We start from the raw sequence: 20,763 nt of genomic DNA, 5'->3' as shown, positions 1-20,763 counted from the left end.
TCCTTCTCTCTAGTTCCCTGATCTCCTCCTCTCATGCCCGCCTCCAGGACTTCTCCAGGGCATCACCCATCCTCTGGAGCTCCCTACCCCAATCCATCAGACTATCACCTACTCTCCTCTCCTTTAGGCGCACCCTGAAAACCCACCTCTTCAGGGAAGCCTACCCCACCCATTGCTAATTGCCGACCTCCTCCACTCTTCCTACCACTCCATCCCCCACAGCCATTTCCTCCTGTACCACTATCCCCTCCCTCCTGGATTGTAAGCTCGAAAGAGCAGGGCTCTTGAACTCCTCGTGTATCACATTGTACTGTTATCGTACTGTTGTATGTTCTGTCTCCCATTGTAATGTACAGCGCTGAGCGAACTGTTGGCGCTTTATAAATACTGTATAATAATAACTGGAGAGTGCAAATTCTGGCTCTGCTGTTCATGGTAGCCAATCAGCTTCTAACTTCAGTTTGTTCAATTACATTTTGACAAAAAACCTGGAAGCTAATTGGTTTCTATGAAGAGCTGCACCAGATTTTCCCCGTGGATGGATGTTTTATTTTTCTTGCAATTCCAGTAAACTAGATGTTGTGTATTTTTTTTTTGTTTAGTTTTTGTTTTTTTTTTCCGGCTATAGTACATAAAGCAAGTACATAAAGAAAACCAAATTGCACACAAAATTCAGACATAAATGGAAACCATTAGTAAACTGAAATGGATGCATTTAACACCCTCTCTTCCTAGAAAAAGGCACAAGGCCTTCTCCATATACTGTACATATAAAAAAATATGCATTTTCAAACATGAACATTTGAACCTTCTTTTGGCTTTGTTACTGGTTTGTTTCAGTTATACTGTGAAATGCATTACAGCCCCCCCAGATCTTTCACACATGACATTATAACATGTTTATGATTGATTTTCCTTCTGTATCTCACAGGCTAGAAGACCAGACCAAAAAGCTACAAAAAGACATGAAGAAAAGCATAGAGGCAGATTTAGGTATCCGTATCTTTTCTGCTGCTTTTTGTTTAGCTCTCATCTACTTGTTACTTTATAGGCCTGGTCCTAACAGCTTCAATAGGAAAATGTAGCATGCCTTTCACATCATTTTGATACACTTCTGAGACCATTCAGAAGGGCATTTGACCGGCAATTAATCTCTTTCTGACCTTTTGAATCCCCAGACTTATATGGGGTGTGAAGCAGTTCTGACGCATAGCCTGTTGACACAAACTAAAACACTCTCTAGCTCTCTTGCTTAGACTGCTGACCTCTTTCTGAAAATGCTAACCAATTGGCAGCATTGCTGATATTTTGATTTTAGTACTTTTTCAGTGTCTGACCTGGAGCAAGAATGCATTCAGTGAAGTCTGAATGAATTATTCAGTAACTGAGACATTCTTGATTCCATTAGATTAGCAGTCAAGCAAACAGCATTTTCAGACCAAGAGAATTGCAGTAGCAGCCTCCACATTTCTTTCACCACTTGTTTTCCTTGACCACTTGTTTTCCTTTAAAACTTTAGCTTTTTATTCAAGTGTATTTTCATATGAATGTGTTTCTTTCCCTACCAGCCATGTCTAAGTCGGCTGTCAGGATTTCCTCAGACCTGTTAGGGAACCCCTTGTGTGAACCAGATGCAGATTTTCTATCAATGGTGACCGCATTGGACACAGCAATGAAACGTATGGATGCATTCAATCAGGAAAAGGTACATTTAACATTATATGCGCATGTGTGTATAAATATATATATATATATATATATATATATATATGCATGTATAATATATGCATTACTTTTCAAATAATAATTCTTAACCCTGCATTATCCACCCAAGACCAATGTAACTTTAAAGTGTTACTAAACACAGTTCATTAAAAAACTGTCAGTAAAAGCTGTATTTCACGCTGTTCATACTCGGTCACTATGGGATTTGTTGTATATGTTCTGCAAAAAACACTGGTTGAGCCTGCTGTTCTGTCTTTCCCTTCTGTCCAAGTTCCCAATGCAGCTAGGTTTTTTTCAGAGCAGTGTTGTCAGCTCTGCACATGCTCTGTTTTCAGCGAGATTCTATGCTAAGCATTTCTTCCCTATCACATCTGAACATGGCGCAGGGAGACTGCTAAGTGCAGGAGCTCCCGACACCCGCCATGGAGAAGCTGCCTGGGGCTTGATCTACATTACACCACCTTGGAAGCTGTGGGTTCCCGGGCCAGTGCCGTGTCCTCCTGGTCCTGGTTACGTGGAGGCCGGTGGATGTGGTGAACCCTGGCAGGGGGATTGAACAGCAGCGGTGAGCTACTGGGATCCCGGAGCCTTTGGAGGGACCGGTGTCGGCTGACGGGGGAATTCTTCGGAGCACAGGAGGCGCTGGGAGAGGAGGAGCTGCTTGAGCGGAGAAGGACCCCAGCGGGAGAGGTCTGTGCAGGGATGCACTAGACTGGCTGTATAGACAGGGCAATATATAGGCCAAGGGGATTTTAGTAACTTGGGTAAGGGTTGGGGCGGGCGGAGAGGGAAGGGGAGTGGTGGGATGGTGGAAGGTCCATGAGATGGGTAGTCTATACCACCTTTCCTTTGAACAAGAAAGAGAAGAGAAACACTAGACAGCTATGAGCCTGATTAATAGAATGACATATAATGTGAAAGGTTTAAATTCCCCTACCAAAAGACATAAGATACTTAGGGAAGTTCACCAAATCTCCTCAGATGTTGTGTTCTTACAAGAGACACATTTATCATATGATACTAATGTCAAATTACACTCAAGGTACTATCCAATGTGGTATTACGCGGACTCACCAATAAAGAGAGTGAAAGGAGTAGCGATCAGGTTCTCAAAATACATGGGTTTTGATGTGGAGGAAAGATTGGTGGACCCAGAGGGCCGGTTTCTATGCTTAAGAGGGAAAATGCGGGGACAAAGCTATAACTTGGTTAATATCTACTGCCCGAATCAAAATCCAGAAGTATTTCTATACAGAGTGTTGGGGAAAATTAGGCAACTTAAGAGTCTTGGCTGGAGATTTAAATTTTTGTCTTGATCCATGGATGGATATATCTTTGAATGCACAGAGAGGAGGTAAAAAAATTAAGAATTTTGAAAAAGAGGTTGTATCAAAGTCAGCTAATGGAGGGTGAAACATCCATGAAAGAGACTATACTTTCTTCTCCCTGGTACATAGATCGTATTCACGGTTGGATTATATAATGATCGAGCATAGACAATTGGATTCATTGGTTAAATCCAATATAGAAGTTATGTCTATATAAGATCATGCTCCTGTCATGGCGAGATTAAAGGTAGGAGGAGAAGGGAATAAAAGGGCAATGTGGAGATTAAATGAGACGCTCATACAGGTGCTGAAATAGAGTGGAGGCTAAGGGAGGTAATAGAGCAATTTTTTCTGTTAAATTAAACTGAGGAAGTCTCTGCAGCTACCATCTGGGAAGCACATAAGGCATATGTGAGGGCAATCCTGATAGCCGCAGGAACTTAAAAAAAGGAAGATCGTGAGAGAAAAATAAAGGAGGTGACGGAGGAGCTATATAGATTAGAACAGGTACATAAAAAGAGACAGGATACAGAGGTTTATTCGAAGATTATACTTAAAAGAGAAGAGTTAAAAGGCCTATTGGAGCAGGAATCAAGGAAGATTTTCAATAGGGTTTCAAAGTGGGGGAATAAACCAGGAAAATATTTGATGAAAGGACTCAAGGAGAAGAAATCGAAAACTATATTGAACTAAAAAAAAATAAAAGAGGAGAACTGGTTTACACCACCACTGATACTGCTGAAACGTTCCAAAAATTTTATAGCAGGCTGTTTGATGTAAAATCCAAGAACTTGAAAGCTACAGAGGAAAAAAAGAGAGGGAAATGGCAGGAATTTCTAATGGCAGCAGACCTTCCACAAAAATCAGAAGAAAAATTTGTATCTTTAGAACAAGCGATCTCCCAGGAGGAAAGAAGGCCCTAAAGAATACAGCAGGAAGGAAGAGCCCAGGACCCAATGGGTATACGGTGGGGAATTTTAAGAATTTGGAGACTTATTGGTCCCTAAACTTTGTACATATATGAATGTCTTAGGAGAGGGAATGGGAATAAGAGCAGAATCCTTGCAAGCATATATAACGATCATTCTAAAGGAAGGAAAGGATAGCTCACAGTGTGCTAGCTATAGACCTATATCACTATTAAATATAGATACAAAACTGTTTGCGAAGGTGCTAGCTACGAGGTTGAAATTGCTGATGCCGGAATGGATACATTTGGATCAAGTGGGTTTCATCCCGGGAAGGGAAGGGAGGGATAATGGTTTGAGAACACTACTTCTTTTACAGAAGGCAAAGAGAGAAAAGTTACCTACAATTTTATTGTTGATCGACGCTGAGAAAGCTTTTGACAAGGTAGATTGGGGTTTATGATCAACACCCTAGAGGCCTTGGGAATAGGGACTAAGATGATGAGTTGGATAAAGGAGCTCTATAACAGTCCGTCAGTGGCAAATAAGGTAATTGGGTCCCTCTCTAGGTTTTTAAAGATGTACAGTGGTACAAGACAGGGATGACCCTTATCCACGTTATTATTTGTTAAATCCCGGAAACTTTGCTGGCGATGGTAAGAAAGAGTGTAGATATTAGAGGAATTAAGATAGGTGAGATAGAGCATAAGGTAGCAGCATATGCTGATGATATGCTGTTTTATATTGTGAACCCTAGGTTAACATTACCTAACCTAATGGGATTGCTAAAAGGGTACGGAGAGCTTTTAAACTTGAAAATAAACACCTTAAAATGAGAGATCTTGAATATTATTGTTTCAAAAAATGTGACACAGACTTTAAAAAAAAAAACCTTCCCATTTTTATGGAGAGAGAAAGAACTAAGTTACCTAGGTGTAAAGTTAACCCCTTCTATAAAAAATTTATACCGGGTAAACTATATTCCATTAATAAATGAAATAAAGGATGAATTGAGAAGACTCTCAAGAGGAAGGGTCTCTTGGATCGGGCATATAAACTTGGTTAAGATGGTGATAGTTCCAAAAATCTTATATAAATTCCCAGTCCATATCCCAGGATTTTTTTTAGATGATAAAAACGAATACTTAAGTATTTATGGGCTAATAAGAAACCGAGTGTTCGGTATGAAGTGCTGTGCAGTAAGAAAGAGAAAGGAGGATTAAACTTGCCCAATATTAAGAATTCTTATACTGCAGTAATACTGTCAGGAAGTGTAGATTGGACATATAATTCACAGGGGAAGAGCTGGGTTAAAATAGAAAGTATATTAAGTAATATACAATTAGAGACAATTATTTGGATACCACGAAAGTTCTGTACTATGGATGAGACTAGTAGTACATTGACACAGGAGGTATTAAAAGTATGGAATAGAATGCACAAGCAAATGGATTGGAAGCACAATTCACTGTTGATTCCCCTGGTGGGTACTGAGTTTTTCCCGCTGGGGAATGATAATGTTTTGAGGAAATGGTTTAAAGATGTAGATGCAAATTTGGGGGATATAGTTGTTAAGGGGAAGTTAGGCACTTTTCAGGATTTAAAGAGTAAAAAAGAGATATTTGTAAAAAAAGAGATATTTATTATATTAATTGGATGAATTAAGATATTATCAATTAAGCCACTGAGGATGACGGAGGACATGCTCCCGTTTGAAAGGATGTTGGGTGCCAGTATGGCTTCAAAATATGTTACTTCGGGGATTTATTAGCTTCTTGTTGAACTGGGGGGTGGGTCCTCTGCTGTTCTTCGTGAAATGGGAATGGGAACTGGGAACAAAAATGAATGAATCACAGAAAAATAAAATGTTTAAATTAAAACATGGGGTGATAAATGTGAACACCGTTATGTTGAAGGGGATGCGGAGCTAAGGGAACAATGGCACATATATGGTGGGATTGTCAAAAAATACAGGTGTTCTGGCAATATGTAATCCATATTATACAAGAGATATTGGGGATAACTATACAGAAGGATCCGTGGGTGTGCTAATTTTATAGGACAGAAGTACCAGTGAAGCAGTATAAAAATAGTGTATTGTACCATCCAATTAGTGCAGCTTAAGGGCTTATTCCTAAATTTTGGCAGGTACAGGAGCCTCCAACAATGAGGGACTGGTTAAACAGTGTGGAATATATAAATAGGATGGAAGAGCTATACCATATAGACGAAGGTACTATGGGTAAATTTAGAAAGGAATGGGGGAGATGGTCTGACTTCAAGGTATCCATAAAATATACAGAAGTAGTGGGAGGCCTAGGAATCTGATTTGAGGTAAGGGAATAGAGGGAATGTTTTGTAAGGCTGTAATAGGAATAATAAAAGGGAAAAGAAAGGTTAGAGGGAAAGAAAGAATAACAAGAAAAAGGAAGAGTCGGAAATGAGGATTGAGGAGAAAGATTACAGGTATGGACTGGATTGTTTGAAAGTGAAGGGAAGAGTTATATGGACTGGGGTAGGTTGTACGGGGCCTCAGGTGAGTAGGGGGGTATTGGGGAGGTCGGAATGGGAAATTCAGGGGAAATGTTTGTATTTCGGATGAAAAATGATATTTTGCTGTGTTTTTGTAATGAAAACATTTTTAAAAGATTTAATAATAATAAAAAAAAATGATTACAGTGTCAAAATCCACATACAGAAATAGAAGAGGCAATGTAAATTTAAACAGCGTGTATTTAGTGTCACTCTAACACTCAGATTTTCATTTGTCTATTGTCTTGGTACAGGTTAACCAAATTCAGAAGACTCTGATGGATCCTTTGAAAAGGTTAGAAATAACCCTTACAAACTCCATATTGCCACTTTGGAATGACCACAATGCAGCTGGCATATAACGTGTTTGTTTTCAATGCATGAGTTAGCAATGTGTTTAAATAATTTCATATTTGATTTGCTCATTCAGAAGGCTTAAAGTGTACTCCTAGTTTTTTTAATAAGATAAATTCATTCACCTCTAGATCATCTATATACATTACAAGAGTTTTAGCAACATTTATTGCAGGTTCCTTAAAAAAAAAAAAGAAGCTGCTTGTTTCACCATATCTTCTCCAGACCGATTCCTGAATGGGAGATTTGCACTCATTTAGGGGGACTTAGCAAAGACTGGAACATCCTGCATGTCTGTACCACTTTTCTAAGCTGAAAAAATATAGCAGGTGCTGCTTCTAATTAACAAAAGGGGCGCGAGGAGGAGTGATATGCTTTGTGTTCTATGCTGTGTCTGTGACAGACAGGGCACAGAGAGCAGTTCACCTGGAGCTGCATACTCCAATTCCTCTGCACCCTTCCCCGCTCAGCTGAGTGCAGGAGGGAAGAGGAGAGTTATAAACCCTGCAGGCTTGGCAGATAGCCATGTGAGCTGTCTGCTGACAGTTCAAATCTTGTATGCCAGGTCCAGTCTTGCAGTGATCTGTAGCAGTTTTCTCTACTGAAAACTATTGCATTCCCTTTGTTAATTGGGAGCAGATCCTGTGCCAGTTTTTATTTCACTCTGAAATAGAAACTGGCATGGGCAGCACAGATGGGATTTGCAGTATTAAGGTGTTTTTGGGCTGCTGTGGGTGACCGTATGTTTCTGCACTTGACTTCAGTGGGTGACACTTAAAGGCTAAGCGCACTTTAACTTGCATCTTAGTGCAGACTTCTGAGAAAATTAGTAAGTTACACACACAAACAGGAAATCACATTTTTAGGGGCATTGTAAGGAACGCATCTAAGCTGCCATATTGGCATGAAGTGACTGTTTCATAAAATTTCAGCAAATTGAAATAAATATTTAAATTGTCCCACCGCCCACAACCCCCCCATCTAACCCTGACAGTGTGCCTGGCCATGTCCTATCCCTGCACTGTACACACACCTCACATTGCAATTTGACTATCTGCCCAACCTTTTCTGCTCATTAGCTATCCTTAGGCTCCGTTCACACTTTGTGATTTTGAATTGCGAGCAGAATCGCTGTGATTCTGTCCAAGATTCCAAATCACTCTGCAATCATGTCATTCATACTTAATGGCAACTCGAATGTAGTGCATTTTTTTTATTTTTTTTGGCGCCTGACAGAGTCATGTGGTAGTCACGACAAAATGCATTGCGCAAAGCTTCTTGCACGATTTTGTAGTACAACAATCGAGGCAAAATTGCACCGTGTTTGAGGTTCCATTAAGAATGAATGGCGCTCAAACATGCGAGGTGCGTTTTGTCACAATTGCAGTGTAATTCTGCTCGCAATTCAAAATTACGAAGTGTGAATGGGGCCTAAAGATAGCTTGGAAATTGGAATCGCGAGCAGAATCGTGGGGTCCCTGTCTGCTATTCAAAATCGTGACGTGTGTATGGGGCCTTATCATTGATGTTTTTTTATTTTATCTGCGGCCCAAAACAATTCCTTTTCTTCCGATGTGACCCAGGAGAGTCAAAAGGTTGGACACCCCATCATTACAGGGTCTGCTGCCCTACCTGGTATATGTCACACACATATACTAAAATGTCTTCTCTTATAGTTTTAAAACTCAAGGAGCAGATTTCATAACAATACTCTATATAGAGCATACACATTTAGAAGCAGATATTTACCATATTTTTCGCTCCATAAGACGCACCTGACCATAAGACGTGCCTAGGTTTAAGAGGAGAAAAACAAGAAAAAAAATATTCTGAACCAATGAACTGCAGACATAGTACAGGAAATGACCAGAGATTGCGGACATGGTACAGGAGATGACCAGAGACTGCGGACATACTACTGGAGATGACCAGAGACTGCGGACACAGTACAGGAGATGACCAGAGACTGCGGACACAGTACAGGAGATGACCAGAGACTGCGGACACAGTACAGGAGATGATCAGAGACTGCGGACACAGTACAGGGGATGACCAGAGCCTGCGGACGTAGTACAGGGGATGACCAGAGCCTGCGGACGTAGTACAGGGGATGACCAGAGCCTGCGGACGTAGTAGGAGATGACCAGAGCCTGCGGACGTAGTACAGGGGATGACCAGAGCCTGCGGACGTAATACAGAGGATGACCAAGAGACTGCAGACAGTACAGGGAATGACCAAGAGACTGCAGACAGTACAGGGAATGACCAAGAGAATGCGGACCTTTAGGGAGGGAGAGGGAGCGGGTACCTGAATTTGACAGGTACCCACTCCCACTTCCGCGGAGTTGTCCTCCCTTTACTGTGGGCACCTGGCTGTGACAGCCGAGTGCCCACTGTGCATGCACGAGATGCGCTGCACTTTGTGAATGGCCCGGCGTCTTCTGGGACCTGTCATGTGTCCCAGAAGATGCCGGACCATTCACAAAGCGCAGCGCTTCTTGCGCATATGCAGTGGGCACCCAGCTGTCACAGATCCTGGCGCGGGAAGACGGCGCAGCGTTGGACTGAAGAACAGGTAAGGTCCTGCATCAGAGAACAGCTGAACGGCCGGCCCGGTATTCTGAAATGGTGGCGGCGGAAACACCAGACCGACTGCTTTATATTCGCTCCATAAGACGCACTGACATTTTCCCCCCTTTTTTTGGGGGAAAAAAGTGCATCTTATGGAGCGAAAAATACGGTATATAGTGTAGGTTATACATATTTATAGTACCAGGCTCTGTAATGTTCTGTTATACACAGGTACCAGGCTCTGTAATGAGATAGTTGTATATGGTATATGTAGTATACACTGGTATATCAGCAGATATATTTATATACTGTATTTCACACATATTTATAGCACCAGGCTGTGGAATGGTTCACGTAATATACACAGGTATTGTAGCAGGCTTTGTAATAAGATAGACGTATACTGTATGGTAAATGTAGTACACACTGGTATAGCAACAGTCTGTGTAATTGTGTTTGTGTCAAACAGGTATAGCAGTGTCTTCCCCTCGCTGAACATGGCTGTGAAACGTAGGGAGCAGGCTCTGCAGGAATACAAAAGACTCCAGACCAAGGTGGAGAAATATGAGGAGAAGGAGAGGACCGGGGCTGTGATTGCGAAGTTGCACCAGGTCAGTGTATGGTTAATAGTAACCAAGTTGTGCAGTTTTTGTTTATCTCTTTGTATGGGGATATAAAGAGGGACTGGAGTTTGACATTTTTTAGAGCTAAAAGTAATTCTGATTATTTATAGAGGTGTATAAGGTGCAGCACCTTCCAGACCTCTTACTATATCAAAACGTATTAATATTCTTTTCCTACTGTGCCTATTTCTGACATTTCCGCTGCTATTTCAAGAAACCACTTCCTTTCAGTTTGGTGAAGTGTCTTGTACAGTATCAGCATGCTTGTCATGGGTTGAATATGCAACGTCATCAGCTCTGGCCGTGCCCCTCTAGTCCATTATGTATGATGCAATGTCAGGTTATGTAGTGGCTAGCCCGAGGCCCTTCTGTGGCTTGTATATCCGCATTACTGCCACTGAACCAACAGCAGGGATTGCCATTTACAGTATAATATGGAGACCTGCCTGATCTTTCCTCCCTTTATTATTCCTGTCTCCTCCACCCACTTCTCTCTCATTGCCAGCGGTGACAGAATATTCATGAGGGCTTCCACTTTTCCCTTTCTTATGTATAATACATACCAATACATCATCCTTTCCTTTCCACTGTAGAATAGTCACATGTACAGTATGTATTTACAATGTGCATTCTCCGCAGTGCTGCAGATAAATATTACATACATGGACAGAAAGTGTTGAGGGTTATGAAGCAATGTCTGAGTCCAATAAGTTGATTTTCCGCCTGAGGAAAAATGCATTTTTTACTAATCAATTTCTCATTAAAATGTATGTCCAACCAAAACTTTTCATTTTTAGTTTACATGAGGGAAGATTTTTAGGGCTCCAGGTACATGTGTGCAAAATGCACTGCATTAAGATCCATAATGTGTACTGTTTTTTGTTTTTTTGTTTTTTTCCCCCAGAACTAAATGCAGCTGCATGAAGCCATACACACAGCTCCACACACGTTTGTGACCTGAAGCTGAATTCGGGTGTTTAAAAAAAAATTATATAGATCATATTTAACGCTGTATGTTATGCTAATGTTTACATGTGATTGGAATTTAGCATATACAGTTACGTCCATGTATATTTGGACACAGGCATAATTTTCATACTTTTGGCTCTGTATGCCACCAAAATAAATTAAAACTAATAATCCAGATGATTGTGAAGTACAGACTTTCAGCTTTAATTCAAGGGGTTGAACATGAATATCAAGTACAAATTTTAGGAACTGCAACCATTTTTATACACCGTCCCTCCATTTTCAGGGGCTCAAATGTAATTGGACAAATGAATATAAATAAAATGTTAATTTTTTAATATTTTGTTGAGAATCCTTTACTGGCAATGACTGCCTGAAGTCTGGAACACATGGACATTACCAAAGACTGGGTTTCCTCCTTTCTGATGCTTTGCCAGGCTCTAACCACAGCTGTCTTCAGTTCTTTGTGGGTCTTTCTGCATTTAGTTTTGCCTTCAGCAAGTGAAATGCATGCTCAATTGGGTTGAGATCAGGTGGTTGACTCGTCCATTGCAGAATGTTCCACTTGTTTTCCTTCAAAAGTTCCTGGGTTGCTTTTGCAGTGTGTTTTGGATCATTGTCCATCTGTACTGTGAAGCGCTGTCCAATCACCTTTTCTGCATTTGGCTGAATCCGTCCAAAGAATGCTTTTCCAGAACTGGTCTGGCTGTTTTAGATTTTTTTTTGGCAAAATTTAATCTGGCTTTTCTATTCTTCAGGCTTATGAATGGTTTACACCTTGTGGTAAAGCCTCTGTATTTGCTCTTTTGAAGTCTTCTCTTGATTGTAAACTTTGACAATGATATGCCCACCTCCTGGAGAGTGTCCTTCACTTGTCTGGATGTTGTGAATGGGTTTTTCTTTACCATAGAGAGGATCCTGCGATCATCCACCACTGTTGTCTTCTGTGGACATCCATGCCTTTTTATGTTGCTGAGCTCACCAGTGCGTTCTTCTTTCATCAGAATGTACCAAGCTGTTGATGTGGCCACTTCTAATGCTTCTGCTATCTCTATGGATTTGTTTAGTTTTTGAAGCCTTACAATGGCCTGTTTCACTTGCACGGACAGCTCCTTTGAACACATGATGTAGGTTCACAGCAATAGATTCCAAATGCAAATACCTCACTCAGAATCAACTCCAGACCTTTGATCTGCTTAATTGATGAAGAAATAATGGAGTAGCCCACACCTGGCTATGAAACAGCTTTTGATTAAATTGTCCAATTACGTTTTGATTGGACGGCGCTTCACAGTACAGATGGACAATGATCCAAAACACACTGCAAAAGCAACCCAGGAGCTTTTGAAGGAAAATAAGTGGAATATTCTGCAATGGCTGAGTCAATCACCTGATCTCAACCCAGTTAAGCATGCATTTCACTTTCTGAAGGCAAACTAAAGGCAGAAAGACCCACACACAAAGAACAACTGACAACAGCTGCAGTTAAAGCCTGGCAAAGCATCAGAAAGGAGGAAACCCAGTCTTTGGTAATGTACATGGGTTCCAGACTTCAGGCAGTCATTGCCAATAAAGGATTCTCAATAAAATATTAAAAATGAACATTTTATTTATGGCTATATTCATTTGTCCAGTTACTTTTGGTACCTTGAAAGAAAAAAGGGGGGATGGCTACTCATAAGAGCTGTAAAACACGCACACGCACACGCACACTCACACTCACTCACTCTCTCTCTCTCTCTTTGAGAATCATGTGTTTCAATGCATTTCTATGAAGATAAAAATGCACCAATCTGCCAAAATTGAGCTACAAAGGTTGCTCCAAAACTTTTTTTGTGCTTCAGCCATTTGGCTTTAGGCAACTTGGAGTGGAGATGTAGAATAATTGATTTTTTTTTCTCCCTGCTCCTTTTGGAGCTTTAAGATTCACACTACAAAACACTCACTTGTGAATGGGGTCTTAAAGCTAAACTCCAGTTATGATCTTTATTGCATACTTACAGCTTATCACACTCTTAGTATGCATATTTCATACCCGAGGGACTGCAGGAGAAGCTGACAATCACTGTAGTAGTTGGCGCGACTACATTGATCGCCTCAGTTTTCCAGATCCTGTGTCGAGCATCTGCTGTACTGCACACTGACCACAGCAGGTCGCTCGCTTGGCCCTGCCACCATTCACAGTACACTTGTCTTGTTTCTTAAATGATTACAAGTCATTCTCTGATTTGGTTAGGAGGTGGAGTCCAGTCAGAGGATGCTTTGTATTCATTGGAAAAAATGACAGGGCATTCTAAAAGTGGTGGCAGTGCCAAACAAGCAACCGCCATGACGGTGTGCAGTGGGGCAGCCACTCGCTATAGGATCTGGAAGATCGCCAAATACTGCAGTGTTTGTCAGCTTCCACAGCAGTCCCTAAGGTAAGAGAAATGCATACATACATACATTGTGCCAAGCTGGACCAATGTAAGTAGCAATTAAGATCATACCTGCAATTCAGCTTTAGCTGCAAACCTTATGTCCAATATTGGCTGACCTATCTTTCTCCAGCAAAAATGACATTTATAGTTTTGGATGGAGGTCCTACTTTTGCTTTTAAGAAAAGCACAGTATTTTTGTACAAAAAATGTACATGTAAATGCGTGACCTCCCACAATCTCAAATGGAAATGCCATATTAATTCTTTGCTTAAAATGGAAAAATATACACTATATTGCCAAAAGTATTCAGATGCCTGCCTTTACATGCATGTGAACTTTAATGGCATCCCAGTCTTAGTCCGTATGGTTCAATATTGAGTTGGCCCACCCTTTGCAGCTTTAACAGCTTCAACTCTGCTGGGAAGGATGTCCACAAGGTTTAGGAGTGTGTCTATGGCAGCAATGGGCAAACTACGGCCCAATTACGACCTTTTAATCCGGCCCGCGGAGCTAGGCTCCCGCTAGGCTCCTCTCACAGTCCGCCCTGAAGACCAGTGTAGCATGAAAATCTGTCCCCCTCGACGTATCTGCGCATGTGCCGGAGATCGCCGATCGGCTGCTAATGCCTGAAACTGGCACATGCGCAGATAAGTTGAGGGGGACAGATCCTCATAGGAGACAGATTTTCATGCTACACCGGAACGGCGCGGGAACACGGCGAGAGGAACGCGCGGAGCAAAGGTAAGTGAATTGACACGGGGGACTTGGGGACTTAATATGGGGGATGAATTAATATGGGGAATGAATTACTATATGGGGGATGAATTACTATATGGGGGATGAATTACTATGGGGGATGAATTACTATGGGGGGATGAATTACTATGGGGGGATGAATTACTATGGGGGATGAATTACTATATGGGGGATGAATTACTATATGGGGGATGAATTACTATATGGGGGATGAATTACTATATGGGGGATGAATTACTATATGGGGGATGAATTACTATGGGGGATGAATTACTATAGGGGGGATGAATTACTATGGGGGATTAATTACTATATGGGGGATGTATTACTATATGGGGGATGAATTACTATATGGGGGATGAATTACTATATGGGGGATGAATTACTATGGGGGATGAATTACTATATGGGGGATTAATTACTATGCTTACTATGGGGGAATATTACTATACTTACTATGGATGACACATACACATCATTCATCTACTCTTGGTCCGGCCCCCGGGTCCAATATATGAACCCATTGCGGCCCTCAAGTCAAAAAGTTTGCCCACCCCTGGTCTATGGGAATGCTTGACCATTCTTCCAGAAGAGCATTTGTGAGGTCAGGCCCTGATGGCAGACGAGAAGGTCTGACTTGCAGTCTCCTTTCTCATTCATCCCAAAGGTGTTCTGTCGGATTGTGGTCAGGACTGTGCAGGCCAGTCAAGTTCCTCCACCCCAAATTCACTCATCCATGTCTTTATGGACCTTGCTTTGTGCACTGGTGCACAGTCATGTTGCCATAGGAAGGGGCCATCCCCAAACTGTTCCCATGAAATTGTCCAAAATGTGTTGGTATGCTGACACCTTAAGAGTTCCCTTCACTGGAACTAAGGGTCCAAGCGCAACCCCTGAAAAACAACCCCACACCACAATCCTCCCCTCCTCCAAACTTTACACTTGGCACAGTGCAGTCAGGCAAGTACTGTTCTCCTGCTGTAGAGTCCAGTGCTTTACACCACTGCATCCAATGCTTTGCATTGCACTTGGTGATGTAAGGCTTGGATGCAGCTGCTCAGCCATGGAAACCCATTCCATGAAGCTCTCTACACACTGTTGTTGTGCTAATCTGAAGGCCACACGAAGTTTGGAGGTTTTAGCTATTGACTCTACAGACAGTTGGTGACTTCTGCGCACATGCGCTGACCCCGCTCATTTTACGTGGCATAACACTTCGTGGCTGAGTTGCTGTTGTTCCCAGTTGCTTCCACTTTGTTATAATACCACTAACAGTTGACCGTGGAATATTTAGTAACAAGGAAATTTCACGGATGGACTTATTGCACAGGTGGCAACCTATCACAGTACCACGCTTGAATGCACTGAGCTCCTGAGAGCGACCCATTCCATCACAAATGTTTGTAGAAGCAGTCTGCATGCCCAGGTGCTTGATTTGATACACCTATGGCCATGAAGGTGATTGGAACACCTGAATCCAATGATTTGGAGGTGTGTCCAAATACTTTTGGCAATATAATGTGTATATACATCCACCAGAGTGTACCTGAGAAAATTTGACAAAATAGGGGGGCAGTGGTTTGATTTCCCAAGTATAGATACCTTAGCCCTTATAAGATCATAGTTAGGTTAGAGACTGGATCTCTGAAGGTTATCATTGGAATTAATCATGATTATGACATGATCTATGTTTTGTACAATGTATCCAGTATTTCTGCTTGATTGTATACTGGATAAATAATTGTCTGGAACACCAGAGCAATTCTTCTAAGTGTAATGGCTGTAATGTGTGATGCAAAATCTTTATTCTTTAATAAAGGTTGATTAAATAAAATTGTAAATGAGTATTTGGGCTGTTGCTAATATGTTGGGAAGTGGTACTTTAAGTATTGTGTTTTCCAGAATTTCAAGTGATTGGCGATAGCTTGGTGTCATGATCCTGGCAATGTCTTATTGTTTAAAAGGTCAGGCAATCACCTGTTCTTTTTGCATACTAAATGCTGCCATCTAGTGTTGTATTAGTGAAATGCACCTGATCACCAGGCAAACCGTATACGATTTTAATGAAATCTTCTCCACTTCAGGCCAGAGAAGAATTGCGTCCAATTCGGGAGGACTTTGAAATAAAGAGCCGCCAGCTATTGGATGAAATGCCAAAGTTTTACAATAGTCGCATAGATTTCTTCAAACCCAGCTTTCAGTCGCTGATCCGAGCCCAGGTATATAGTGTCCTGCACATCAGGCCTTTATTTTTGTAGTTAATAGTATACTGAAAAGTGGGAAAACAATAATGTCTGTATGTGTTTATTTTTTTCTATGTGAACTTGGCATGCTTGAGAAGAGTGGTGTTCACCCGAGCATCCTATGCCAGTTAAACCCTGCCCATTTTGTACATAAATATTACTATGACACCTCTGGGAGGTGTGAGAAATAGTGTAGAGTCACTCACAATGATATACAGACACCAAAAAATGGCTGTGCCTGTAATGTAAACCAACCAAGACTCTTTCCTTTTCCCCTATCCCTAAATACAACCCCAAATCCAAAAAAACATTAGGATGCTGTGTAATAAAAACAAAATGCAATAATCTGCAAATCTCATAAACCCATATTTTCACAATAGAGAATAGAAAACCTATACCATTTTAAGAAAACAATACGGTAATTTTAAAATTGATGGTAGCAACAGGACAAGGAGAAGCTGGCAAAGTAAGGAAGAGCTGAAAGAATATTTTACAACGAATTAGATTATTTGGCAACAGGTCAGTAACATCATTGGGTATAAAAAGAGCATCTTAGAGAGTCAGAGTGTCTTAGAAGTAAAGATGGACCGAGATTCAGCAGTCTGTGAAAAGCTGCATCTAAACATTGTCACACAATTTCAGAATAATGTTCTTCAATGTAAAATTGCAAAGACTTTGAATATATCATCATCTACAGTACATAATATCAAAAGTTTCTGAGAATCTAGAGAAATCTCTGCATAAGGGACAAGGCCAAAATGCAATATTGGATGCCGTGATCTTCAGGCCGTCAGACGGCACTGCATTAAAAATCAGGCTTGATTCTGTGATGGATATTACTGCATGGGCTCAGGAATACTTCCAGAAATTGCTGCCTATGAACACAGTTCGCTGTGCCATTGAAAAATGCAAGGTAAAGATCTGTCATGCAAAGAAGAAGCCATATCTGAACATGATCAATGTCTTCTCTGGGCCAATATGCTTTTATAATGGTCTTTTGCAAAGTGGAAAAGTGTTCTGTAGTTAGACAAGTTGAAATTTGACTTTATTTTTTTTTATAAATCATGGGTGCCACGTCCTCAAGACTACAGAGGAGAGGGACCTTTCTGCTTGTTTTTGGCGCTTAGTTCAAAAGCCTACATCTTTGATTGTATGGGGGGCATTTGTGCGTATGAAATGGGCAGCTTGCACATCTGGAAAGGCACCATCAATGCTGAAAAATATATATCTAGGTTTTAGAGCAGCAGCATGTGCTCCCATCCAGATGATGTCTTTTTCATGGAAGGTCTTGCATATTGCAGCAGGACAATGTTAAACTGCATCTATGACAACCAGCATGGCTTCATAGTAGAGTCCAGGTGCTTAACTGACCTGCCTGTAGTTTAGCCCTTTCACAAGTTGAAAAAATTTGGCACATCTTGAAACTAAAAATACGACAGAGAAGACCCAGAACTATTAAGCAGTTAGAATCCTATATCTGGTAAGAATGGGAAAACATTCCTCTCCCAAAACTCCAGTAATTGGTCTCCTCAGTCTCAGTGTTTAAAGAAGAGGGGATGCTACACCATGGTAAACATGGCCCTGTCCCAACTTTTTTGAGACGTGTTGCGGTTATCAATTTCAAAATTACCTTATTTTTTTCTTAAAATATTAAATTTTCTCTGTTTTAAACATTTGATATGTTTCTATTGTGAATAAAATATGGGTGTATGAGATTTGCAGATCATTGCATTCTGTTTCCATGCAGATTTTACACAGCGTGTAAAAACTTTTTTAGAATTGGGGTGGTAGGTATTTGCTTTCTGGGCTGTAGGTATTTGGCCTCCTCCAATGCTTAAAGTGGAACTTAAACTAAAAATTGGTCTCTTTTACATTAAAATTGCTTACCTGCCTGTCCGCTCCTGTACTGTGAACCGTACATGTGCAGCTAACTACAAATTCAGCAATGCCAGATCTGATGGATCTCCCGCGCATGCACGGGAGTGACATCATCCCTGCCAAGCCAATGGCAGTGGCCGGCGATTGAGTGACCGAGTGGGTAGCATTGGGATGCTGCATCACTGGAACTGAGGTGAGTATAGTTCCACTTTAACCTCCTCCACCCCAAATGTGTCCCTCGTACTAGCTGTGTCTGTGCAGTGAGCTCCCAAAGACTTGAATAGGGTTATACTACTAAAGAGGTGAACGTTTGCCAAATGGTCATTGGTGGTGAATCAATCACACTCATTCAAAACAAATACACCTGAATGATTTATGTACAGTGAGTGCTTGATGAATGTCAGGTTCACTGCTTTTGAAATATGCCTCTTATGTGTCTGTAGTGTACTCAAGAGGGGTGGTGTATCTAGGTTAGATTTGGTTAATGGGCTAGAGAAGGTGGCCTGTTTTATTTATATAAAATTAAACTTGTCCTTTTTAACATGATACCCCCCAACGTACACTGTAGTCTTCAGCAATGACAGAAACAAGTATGGTGGCTGCCTGTCTTTGTTTCCTTATACATAGCATCTGATTTACTACCAAATTACAGGTGTGTTTCAAGCAACAATTGTTATTTTTGTCTTTTTTTCCACGTCCTATGCAAGTGTCACAGTGAATCACTGTGTTCTTACTCTTTTCTAGGTGGTGTATTACACAGAGATGTCAAGAGTGTTGGGAGAGCTAGCTCAACAGGTGGATGAGATCCAGCTCACAGATGCTGAAAGAGAGAGGGAGAATGAAGCCAAGCTAGCTGAGCTGCGTGCTTTGTCCATTGTAGCGGATGATTGATACTGGACAATGATGAAGGGATTGCAAAATTGTTATATGGAAATGTTACCTAAGGTGACATCGGCATAAGCGCTAACTGGATCCATGTTAAGCAAATAAGGTACTCACAATATGAACCCTGCTGGGCCTGTGCTGACACTGAAGTATTTACCACTGACATTCCATGATGCCTGACAATAGCTGCTAATACACTCCTTGTACAGCACAGTAACCCATATCTGATATCCCACATAGTCCTTTGCTGACTCTATGACTCCGTATTTTCCTGTTACATTGAAAACTGCAACTATGTGAAGTACGTGGAGATTGAATGAACTCCTAAAGTGCCTTTGTAATCATTTTACTAAAAGTTGACTGTTCTGGTTAAAAGCTTCTATACATTGTGCTCTTCGTTTGTCAAATGATCTTAAATGAGAACTGTGTTTTTCCCGTGCAGCATTTAAACATGTTATAAATACATGAGAGCTTCAAGTTGCTATGGGCTACAAAACCATTTTTCTTTCAGACCATTTAAGAAGTGAAGATATATGCGGTCAATCAAACCAGCTGGACTAGCACAGCAAATACTAACAAGATTATGTTGTTCAGATTCACACTTTTGTGTCCTTTCTTTTTCATTCTTATGTTAATTTTCTCTCATTTAAAAAAAAAAAACTTTAAAGCTGAATTCCAGGAATTATATTTTTTGCATACCTAGATTGGGCTAAGCATGGCCAAAGTAAGTATACATTTCTGATATCCAGAGGGTCGTTGGGGATGCTGTAAATCATTGTAAAAGTCTGTGCTGCATACTGTACAGTGAGAGCTGTGATCTTCCAGGTTCTGTGTAAGCAGCTTCTCCTTTGCACACTGACCACAGGGGGTCACTTTCTCAGCACCTCTGCCACTCCATAGAATGTTTTGTTTTGTTTTTTTAATTAAATTTTTATTTCTTAATGAATACAGAGTATTGTTTTATCGGATGAGGTAGAGAGAGTTATGTCAACGACCCTCCTCTCCACCTTGGCCACCCAAATCTGCCATAATGTGCCTAGAGCCTGCAAGGACACCACCATGTGACAGCTAATGGAAAATATTCTCATCACCCAGACAGCAAAGTGGGTACCTAGAAAATATTCACATCACCCAGACAGCAAAGTGGGTGCCTAGGAAATATTCATATCACCCAGGCAGCAAAGTGGGTGCCTAGGAAATATTCATATCACCCAGGCAGCAATGTGGGTGCCTAAAAAGGATCCTCCTATTCTTCAGTCCAAAAAGAACTGGGACTCACCAGTGCACCATTTTCCTGCAGATTTACTGTTAGTAAAAGTGAAGGACCCCAGAAAAGGAGGTTCGTGGCTGCTCTGTGCAATACCATTACACAGAGCGAGTGAGCGTAACATGTTTATTATTTTAATTTAAAAATTTTCCTTTTACAAACATTTTAAGTGTAACATATACAGAGAGGCACCAACAGGCACCTCAGAGAATAATGAGATTTTCTTTGTTGTTCAGACCAGTGTGATGGCAAACACAGGAGAAATGACACTAGTGTGAATGGGGGCTTAGGATGAATGTTACTG

At 41.1% G+C, this 20,763-nt stretch overlaps 1 protein-coding gene across 2 annotated transcripts in view; it reads left to right on the top strand.

The window, feature by feature from the left end:
• The window catches only part of BIN3 (bridging integrator 3), a 90,868-nt gene extending 70,730 nt beyond the window's left edge, over positions 1 to 20,138 (top strand). For both annotated transcript variants that reach the window (XM_089681511.1, XM_089681512.1), the window contains exons 4-9: positions 932 to 993; positions 1,569 to 1,705; positions 6,748 to 6,788; positions 9,888 to 10,029; positions 16,271 to 16,405; positions 19,052 to 20,138. In XM_089681511.1, the coding sequence (XP_089537637.1) occupies positions 932 to 993; positions 1,569 to 1,705; positions 6,748 to 6,788; positions 9,888 to 10,029; positions 16,271 to 16,405; positions 19,052 to 19,198 (664 nt within the window). In that variant the 3' untranslated portion in view covers positions 19,199 to 20,138. The remainder of the gene's footprint in view (positions 1 to 931; positions 994 to 1,568; positions 1,706 to 6,747; positions 6,789 to 9,887; positions 10,030 to 16,270; positions 16,406 to 19,051) is intronic.
• Positions 20,139 to 20,763: the final 625 nt, after the last annotated feature.

The sequence above is a fragment of the Staurois parvus genome, unplaced genomic scaffold, assembly GCF_062004578.1.
Source record: "Staurois parvus isolate SC_StPar_1 unplaced genomic scaffold, SC_StPar_1.0 ptg000269l, whole genome shotgun sequence".
NCBI classification, from domain to species: domain Eukaryota; kingdom Metazoa; phylum Chordata; class Amphibia; order Anura; family Ranidae; genus Staurois; species Staurois parvus.
The sequence above is the reverse complement of the archived record's forward strand: the minus strand, read 5'-3'. Positions and strand labels throughout refer to the sequence as shown.